This window comes from Mauremys reevesii, linkage group 7 (assembly GCF_016161935.1).
Source record: "Mauremys reevesii isolate NIE-2019 linkage group 7, ASM1616193v1, whole genome shotgun sequence".
NCBI classification, from domain to species: Eukaryota; Metazoa; Chordata; order Testudines; family Geoemydidae; genus Mauremys; species Mauremys reevesii.
The window spans coordinates 32,129,622-32,139,517 of NC_052629.1; the positions used below are offsets into that span (position 1 = coordinate 32,129,622).

Below are 9,896 nucleotides of genomic sequence, written 5' to 3' on the forward strand. Positions count from 1 at the left end.
ATCTGATCAAAAATGAAGTGTGAACAGATTTTTAAATAAACACTTAGGCTTTACATTCCAATTAAGTTACTGGAAAGCAAAAAATGTAGCCAATTTAACAAAGTACTGCAAAATTCTACTTACCTGCTCATATAGGGCAAGTAATATTTTAAAGTAAAATATCAATATTTGTCCATCACAGAGTGGACAAGCAAATTATGCATAGGCTGGCAAGTGACAATTATGCAAGCCTGGTTTAATATCATCTTGTACTAACACAAGCCTAAATTTATATAAAGCAGTTTTGTAATGTTGTTAGTCCAATGCTCGCTACATCTTAAGTATTTCTCTAATTGAAAATGCACCAGCACTACAAATCTTGTCCATTTATATTAAGTTTTGACAGCTCTCTCTTTTCAAGAAGCTAGGATGACTTAGGGCACTTGTTCATGCATATCCTACTCATAAAACGAAACCTTACAGGATGTGACTGTTGCCTATGAAGGTCTTTGGGGCACTTCAGAATCACCTTTATCGGTAAAGAGGTACAAGTTTGTGTTTCTGGAGAAACCAAAAACCCTAGTGAGCAGAGTAGACTGATTTTTAAATGAGGATTTAAATCAAGTGGAAAACCTCAAATTAAATCAACTTTCCCATTTGTACTTCCTTTATTTTCTAAAGAGAGGTGCATTCTCATTGCTGATATAACCATTAAAGCAAGGATTCTCAAACTGGGGGTCACAAAGTAATGGGGTGGGGTTGGGGTGGAGCTGTCAGCCTCCACTCCAAACCCCACCTTACCTCCAGCATTTATAATGGTGTTAAATATATTTTAAAGTGTTTTTAATTTATAAGGGGGGGAGGGTCGCACTCAGAGGCTTGCTATGTGAAAGGGGTCACCAGAACCACCGCATTAAAGCATGCTGATTTCAACTAAATAAAGCTTTTATACCAGATTAAGTACATCTTTCTGCTGCCTAGAAGGGGTACACATCTATATATTTATTCAAGCAATTATACAGCTACTGATGACAGCTGAGGATCTTCCTCTGTCTACTTCTGTGATAGGTCTTATTTAGACTTTTACTTGACTTACTTCCTGGACTTTCCTCAGGATTTGAAACGGATTTATATCCGTATTCTCTGGCATCTCACTAATTCTAACAGTAATTATCTATAGTCACTAGGAGAGGCTCTTGAGTCCTCTCTTGGCATTGGGTTAATTTCCCTGCTAGGCAATAAATTAATACAAATAACTAGGAGCTGTAGTCACAGACCAGGACCCCACTGTTCTAGCTGCTGTACAAACACAGAGAGACACAATCCCTGCTCCAAAGAGTTTACAAACTAAATATATCTGTTCCTCATGTCTTCTGTTTAAAAACAAATAAACAAAAAACTTGAATGTTTGGCATTTTCTGGTTGTCATGCTCCATGACAAAAACGGTTACCTGCCTGATCGTCCTAGGCCCGGTCTACACCTAGAACTTAGGCTGACGTTGGAACATCGCTCAGGGGAGAGAAAAATTCACACTCCTGAGACACACCACATCCTCCTAGACAAGTGGATTAGCTACAGTGACAGAAAAACCCTTTCATCAACTTAATGAATCTCTACACTAGGGCCTTAGCTGTGCTTCTGTAGCATAGACATAGCCTTACACATGCCCCTAACTTTTGCTAATTGGACTTGATTACATGCCTGCTTTGTTGCGCAGAGAGTGACACTCTTGACTTAAGCTTCAATACAACTTAACTGCCATAGGTTCATCTTGTGTGTGCAATGGAGTTAAGAAACATCAAGATTAATCTCCACCAAGATCCCCAGATTGTTTCCAGAAAGCAGCACATGTGTTCTCTGAGAGCAGCCTGTCCTCTCAACCCTTTTCAGTTGGTAAAGTAAGTCTAAAGTAAGTCTTTTAGACCAGGAGGAAGAATGGAAATTCTTTATTTAAGGAATGGGAGAGAAGTAGACCTTGTCTAACAGGCTGCATTTTTTAAAGTCTAAGCCAGAGTGACAATACAAGTTAAAAAGGAACACAAGTTCCCTGGTATTGTGGCATCTCTGTTGCAAAGCAAAGACCTTCAGAATAAGTACACTTCTCCAGAACTGAACTAAACCAAACAAAAAAGGTTGTCTAGCACATGCATTAATACAAAGGTGTGCACACCCAGCCTCATTAACAAGAGGCTTTGCTGTGCAAAACTACAGCAGAGCCTTTGTTACCACTTCCTGGTAGGTTACGTCTATCTTCAGTAGTCTGGTAATCCTCCAGAGACAGAAGACGGAAAGGGAAAGAGCAGCCCTTATTATTCACACCCGGAATAATGGAACAAAAAAACCCAAAACACGAGTTTTCTACCAATCACATTACTCTTTTTCATTTACCATGGTTACGTTCACAGTGGAAAAGTTCCATCCAATGGAAGACTATAAGTAGATCTTCTCAAGAGAGACTAACAGGTAGGTCTCTCTACCAGAAAGATCCTGCGGTCTTGGGAGGGAAGACATCAGTAACAGCCTCTTAATCCTCCTTTTTCAGGAACCAAAGGGAGGAATATGGAACCCTCCCAACATCTCTGCTACCTAGTGGCATACACCACCTATCTGTTTCTACTGCGAATTTAATAACTGTGTGATTTATTTTAAGGCTATTCAGAGCCTTGAAAGTTCCACTGGACAAAACTAAGCAGGGTTATTCTTATCTAGGCACTTAAATTTTACACGATCTGAAGAGAAACGTCTATGTGTGTGTGTCTCCGTCCCTTCAGTAATTAGATTATCCTCTATTTCCCAAGCCTGTAGTAGAAATAGCTTGACTGGCTAACAAAGAATTTGAGTTTAAGAATCAACTGTAGGTGTGCTGTATGTAAAGATCTTATTGAAAGAAATGAGTTTGGTACTTAGGTTTTGAAAGCATTAGGAGTTCCATAATCTATTAAAGTTGTCTCATGTGTTCATAAGCTTTCCTTTAATGTTAAACTATTTCACAGTTTCAGTGGAACACAGCTATCCTGCAAGAGGCTTTCAGGTAATTAGGGCCAACCCCATGAAGGCCTTTGAATATGAAAAGACACCCACTCAGTGGGACTCTATTCAGAGTGGAGCAGCAAGGCTACATGTTCATAATGACTTATGTTTGGCAAATAATGGGCTGCTGATTTTGTACCATTTATCCCTAGAAATTAGTTGCAATAGACAAGCCTAACGCATCCACATAAGTGTGTGGAAAGCTACAGCCAGGTCTGTGCCTGAAGCGATAGAACAATCTCCTGACCAGCTGCAATGACTGCTTAGATTCAGTTCTACAGGATGCAGTAATGTTCATTTACAAGTGACAACAAACAAAAAAAGTGCATAAAGTTTGGGACTTACAAAAGGGACCTGTCAGACAATGTAAGAAATTCTAATACAGGGCAGTTTTAAAATCAACATGAGATAAGCTGTCTAATTCTTAACTCTCAGTCTAAATACTTAAATAGTAGCCGTGTTAGTCTGTATCTGCAAATTTCCCCATGTTAAGTATCCTCACACCTTCTTGTCAACTGTCTGGAATGGGCTATCTTGATTGTCACTACAAAAGTTTTTTTTCCTCCTGCTGATAATAGCTAATTTTAATTAATTACCCTCTTAGAGTTGGTATGGTAACTTCCACCTTTGGGGGGGGGGGGGGTGTTCTTACTATATGTTCCATTCTATGCATGTGATGAAATGGGCTGTAGCCCAAGAAAGCTTATGCTCAAATAAATGTTAGTCTCTAAGGTGCCACAAGTACTCCTGTTCTTACTGTAGTACATAGAGTATCTCCTAACATTTCTGTAGAGCAGAAAGCATTAGTACTCCAATTTTACATGAGGGGAACCAACGCAGCTTCTGAGATTCAAAGGACTTGTCAAACAAAGTTTGGGAAACGCAGCCAAGACCTGAACTCAGATCACCTGAGTCCTGGTCCAGCACCTTAGCGAGAAGGCCATAGCACCCAGTCAGCGGCCACCGTCTTCCGTTCAATTGGGCAGGTCCCATCCTCTATGGCGACTGGGACTAACTCTCAGCGTCACCAATGGGTGTTTGGCGCCCAGCAGCTGGGCGGATCGCCAAGCTGGCGTATGTCCCACTGACCGGGGGTGGGTAAACCCCCCCAACGCCCGTCACTGAGGCACAGACACGGCCCCTCTCGTGGCGATGCGCTGTGCAGAGCCAGGAGCCCCCAGCGCCGGCAGCTAGCGGAGCGCCGCCACACGAAGCAATCAGGGGGCTCCGACAGGGCCAGGCTGCCGGGGTCGCGCGTTGGGCAGCCCCCAGGCAGCCCCGCGCCCGGGCCAGGTGCGTGGCACAGCCGGCAGCGGCTCGCTCCCACACAGGCCCGGGCGGGAGGCGACGGCCCCGCCAGAGCAGACGCGCGCGCGGTACCTGCGGCGAAGTGCAGGGGGCTGGACTTCCTGCCCGCCGTGTCCCTGCCGTTCACGTTCTCGAGCCGCACCAGCCGCTTAACCCGCTCCACGTCCCCGTTCCTGCAGGCCTCGAACAGCTCCCGGGCCGGCTCCGCCGCGGGCCCGCAGCCCGGCGCCTCCGCCAAGGGGGCCGCCCCGCCCGCGCCCCGCCGCCCGGCCATGGCGCTCCCCTGCCCAGCAGCCGCGTTCCGGGGGCCCGTCACGGGCCGCCCCCCGCCATGGCCCCGACTCCCGACACGCCTCGCCACAGGAGGAAGCGAGCCCGGGGCAGCCCTGGCCAGACTCCCTCCCCCCGGTTCCAGCGGCCGGAGCCAGACACGCTGCGCGTGCGTGCGTGCTTCCACCTTGGGGGAGGGGCTGGGTGTGCGGCACACAGAGCATGCGCAGAAAGGACAGCCGCCACGAGGCTAAACACAGAGCGTGAGTGCTGCTGTTTGCGCGTGCGCGAGGCGAGACTCACACAGCGCGCGCGCACTGCGCGGAGACTCGGAGTCGGCAGTGATACAGGCAGGGGGCGGGGCCCATTGAGTGTGAGAGCCCAGTGGTGAGGCGGGGGAGCCTCTCGGCGCACTAGTGCAGCGGGTGGCGGGGGCCTTTGCTTCTGACGGTGCCGTGGCTGAGGACAAGGCAGTCTGCATGCGGCGCGTATCTGCTGCTCCAAGGCAGACTGGAGCTTCCCCGAGCCCGGGGTGTGGATCGGGGGTTGCATGCTCTGGAGCGCTCCTGTTGGTGTAATAAAACCATCTCCAGGGGAGGGGGTAGCTATGTCTCTGGGCAGAGCTCTCCCCCGGACATAGCACCGTCCACACCAACGTACCTCACTCGAGGGGGGGCTTATTCACACCCCTGAGCGACAGAAGTGGTTGTGTACAAGCCCTGAGATGAGTAAAGCGTGGGTCAGGAGTCTAGTTACATTTTACTGTCTAAATCACTACATCATCTTTCCTTTTAAATCTTACAGGGCCCCTAGTGATTCTGTACACAGAGCACCAAGGCATATGTTAGATGAGGTTAAGGCAGCCCAGGTATATATATATTTAGGTGGATGCTGCCCATAGTTTTCTGGTAGGTCCAAAGAGACCATATGCATAAAAGTAATCACAATACAAACTGACTTTTAAATGACTCGGCAAAATGAGCCTTTAATCAGAGAGAACTGGATGTGTGTGCAGTCAGGTAAGAAGTGAAGTCAAAGTCAGGGGCTTGGGGCTTGTATACTACCATCTCTCTCTAAGGCAGTGATTCTCAAACTTTTGTACTGGTGACCCCTTTCACATAGCAAGCCTCTGAGTGCGAACCCCCTTCTAAATTAACATTTTTTATCTATTTAACATTATAAATGCTGGAGGCAAAGTGGGGTTTGAGGTGGAGGCTGACAGCTCGCGACCCCCCCCACGAGGGATCCCGACCCACAGTTTGAGAACTCCTTAAGGGCATGGCTACACTTGCAGATGTAGAGCGCTGGGAGTTAAACAAGCCCTCGGAGACCGCAGCAGGGAAAGTGCTGCCCTGTGTTCACACTGTCAGCTGAAAGTGCAGTGGCGTGGCCACATGAGCAGCTCTTGCAACGCCACAGAGAGCAGTGCATTGTGGTAGCTATCCCAGTGTGCAAGTGACTGCAGCATGCTTTTCAAATGGGGGGGTGGAGTGTGAAAGGGAGGGTGTTGTGTGTATGTGGAGGGAGAGACAGTGTATTTTGGGGGGGAAGAGAGTGTGTCAGCAGGCTGTCTTGTAAGTTCAGACAGCAGCAGGGGGAAGCCCTGACATTAGCCTTCGGCCTGGTCTACACTAAGAAGGGGGGGTCGAACTAGGGTACGCAAATTCAGCTACGTGAATAGCGTAGCTGAATTCGAAGTACCCTAGTTCGACCTACTCACCCGTCCAGACGCGGCGGGGTCGAACTCCGCGGCTCCCCCGTCGACTCCGCCACCGCCGTTTGCAGTGGTGGAGTACCAGAGTCGACTGCAGCGCTTCCGGAGTTCAAACTATCGCGTCTAGATCAGACGCGATAGTTCGAACTCCGAGAAGTCGAACTCACCGCGTCGACCCGGAAGGTAAGTGTAAACCTACCCTTCCTTGCACTGCCTCTCTCTCACACACACCCACCCACCCCCTACCTACCTGCCTCTGCAGCAGAAGCATTCCACAGTAATGGTTTGCTTTGTCCTGGAGCAGATAAGAATGGTGGCTGTCAGAAACTGAGCTTTGAAAGGGGATATCCGCATGCCTGCAGCCAAGTTCAAAACAATGACCAGAGTGGCCACTTGACTTTAGGGGATTATGGGACATTTCCAGAGGCCAATCACAGCGCAGTAATGCAACATGTCATCCACACTGACACCCCAGCATTTCAGCCAGGGTGCAGCAAGCGCTTTGCTTCTCATGGAGGTGGATTTCCAGGAGTGCTCCAGCTACACAGTCCAGGCTAAGTGCCTTGCCAGTGTGGACACCTCAGGAGTTAGGGTGCCTGGGGCTGATTTAATGTGCTCCAACTTGCAAGTGTAGCCAAGGCCTAAGGCAGCAACTGAGTCTAGACTTGTCTCCACTGCTTGCTTGGAGTTTATAGCTTGGTAAAACGAAAGTGCCTTCACTGTTTACCCTTGAATAGCTCACGTGCATTAGTGACAAGCCCTCTGTGGGCAGGTCAGTCCACCAGTCTATCACTCACTGAGCTCCTTCTAAACAACTGTGAGCTGCTCATATTCCCACCTTCAGGAATGAGGCTTTGCTTTCCTGAAGAATAAGCTTTATTAAACCAAACTCTGACCTTTGTTGAAATTTAAACAGGAGTTTCAGGCCAGATTTTCACATGCACAGTCTGCAGTCCCCCATTCTCCTGGAATTTGTGGGCAAAAAAGCATCAGAAGAGTAATTTAAAAAATCAGGTCTGTTTTTGGAGGACCTATATCTTTTGTCAAATTACCCTGATTTGACATCAGATATTATATGCCTATGTTTGAGGTGGCCTACCAGTTTCCATGGCAATCTTCCTAGGCATGTGGATTTCACAGCATTTTATAAAGGTGGCTCTTACATAGAAAGTTTGCTGCAGTCTTACTTATGAGGCAGGCGGTCTCACAACAAATTTTTTGGTGTCCTCACAGTGCGGTGCTGTGGCCACTCTGACAGTCTTTCCTAAAGAACTTAATTAACTTTAGGAAAAACAAATAAATATGCCCATATACATGTCCAAATCATTGTAATTTATTTATGTAGGGGTTTTGTTGTTGTTGTTTTTTCAGACTCAATAATAAAAATAATGTACAGGTGTCTCTATTCTTTACTGGACCTAAACAGAATAGAAACATAAATAAGGTGCTTTGCATGGTTTGCTTTTTTGGTTGCTTTTTTTTTAAGACTTGCTAGCTAGTAAGTCTGCTACTATGAAAAGTTATATTTGTATATTTGTTAATATCACTTTTCACAGCAGACTCACTCATCCCCGGCAAGCTGGGGGACAAACCCTGGATGTGGAGGTTGGTACAGCAGCAGGAGGGTCAGGGCTAATGGGTGACTGGATTGGGGGGGTGGAGGAGGCAGTGCGGGTCAGGGCGATGCAGGTGGGGTGAGTCCAGGGCTGTAGCCTGGAGTCCTGCTGCATGGCTGGGGGCTGGAGGAGACAGCAGGGGCCAGGGAAAATGTGGGATGGGGGGCGAGACCAGAGCCAGAAGCCCGGCAGCTGGCAGATGGAGCTTGCTGCTGCATGGCTAGAACCTGCTGCTCACCACCCCAGGGCTGAAGCCCATAGCCCAAGCCCAAGGGTGCTGGAACAATTTGTGTAGTGGGGGTTCTGAGAGCCATTGAACCAAACTTTAAACCCTAGATATAATGGAAACCACTTCAAGCCAAGGGGTGCAGCAGCACCGCTAGTTCCAACACCTATGCACAAGCCCCACCGTCCCCAGGAAGGTGGGGAACTCACACTGGTCACCTGCACCTACAGTGTTTGTGGTTCCAGAAGGGGCAGGGACCAACCCCTGCTGGTGATCCCGGGGGAGGGGCCTCTACTTTGCCCCCCCTCCAATCACCACCCAGGAGGCTGTGGCCGCAAGAAAAGCCCCTGGTGGCCGCATTTGAGAAATGCTGAATAGGTCAGCTAAGAGCTCTCTTTAATTTAGGCACCTATGTAGCCTGATTTTTAAAAGTGGGAAGCACCCAGCAGCTCCCACTGAAGTCTAGAGAGAGAGACTTCAATGTGGGATATTTATCTCCCCCACAAAGCCATAAGATGACATTTAAAACCAGAGATATATTTCTCAGAAGCATACAGTTTATACTGCACTGTATTTCTTTTCCTGACGGAAGGGATTCTGAAACATTAACAAAATAAATTAGAAGTCTGGTATGGTTTTAAAATACATTATGCCTTTGAGGATCTAAAGTAAAAACCATTTCAACAAGCCCACATCATTATACTAAACAAAACCCACTTTGTCTGGCTCCATGCTCCAGGAGGGCTCTGTGGCAGCCAGAGCATGGAACTGACCTATAGCTCACAGGTCGCTGTGGACTTGCAGGGCTTGAATTGGAGAGGGGGGGAAAAAGGTTAACATTCTTTTGTGCTAAGAGGTTGATTCTTCAAAGTGCTAAGCATTCCAGCAAGGTGTTGAACATCACCAGCTCCCGCTGAGGTCAGTGACAGCTGAAGGTGGATCAGTCCCTTAATATCTCCCTCAATCTTGCTGTTGGGGGGCATTATACCACATCAGAATACCTTCAGTTTATTTATTAGTATATTTTATGTGAAGGTCACCTTTAAAGTTCAGTAATTTTCCCCAGTATATTGTACGCCAGCTGAAATTCAGAAAAAATAGAGCCACATTTCTGCTCACCATTTATTAGTTACATCACAAACTATAAAATAGCAACTAATACAAATAGGGTGACCAGATGTCCCGATTTTACAGGGACAGTCCCGATTTTTGGGTCTTTTCAGTGATTTCTGTACACCCCCCTTGAATTTCCCCAACCCCTCCCTTCCCCCCCCCAGTTTTGCGAACTAGTTACATGCCAAACCTGGTGTCTGAACTTTGCGACTTTGGGTATGGCTACACTGGCGATTTGCAGCACTGGAAAGCCTCCATCAGCGCTGCAATTAGTAAGTGGCCACACCTGCAGGGCACTTCCAGCGCTGCAACTCCCTGGCTGCAGCGCTGGCCGTACACCTCACTCAGCATGGGGAATAAGGATTCCAGCGCTGGTGCTGCAGCGCTGGTCATCAAGTGTGGCCACACACCAGCGCTGTGATTGGCCTCCAGGGTATAAGGATGTATCCCAGAATGCTTTTATAAATTACTCTCTTTGTTTTGTTATGCAGCCTCTCTTTGTTTTGTTATGAACGAGCTCCGCAAGGAGCTCCGTTGCCACTGCTGCTTATCTAAAAAACAAACAGAGCTCCTGTTTGCTGTGATCATCTGTACCTGGCTGTAAACAATCAAATGAGAGGCAGTCAGGGAGTGAATGAA

At 47.6% G+C, this 9,896-nt stretch overlaps 1 protein-coding gene across 3 annotated transcripts in view; it reads right to left on the reverse strand.

Annotated features, from left to right (window-relative positions):
* Positions 1-4,796, reverse strand: part of TNKS2 (tankyrase 2) — a 56,374-nt gene extending 51,578 nt beyond the window's left edge. For 2 of the 3 annotated variants that reach the window (XM_039480878.1, XM_039480879.1), the window contains exon 1: positions 4,391-4,796. In XM_039480878.1, coding sequence (XP_039336812.1) covers positions 4,391-4,592 — 202 coding nt within the window. In that variant the 5' untranslated portion in view covers positions 4,593-4,796. The remainder of the gene's footprint in view (positions 1-4,390) is intronic. The other variant, XM_039480877.1, reaches the window with a different exon arrangement.
* Positions 4,797-9,896: the final 5,100 nt, after the last annotated feature.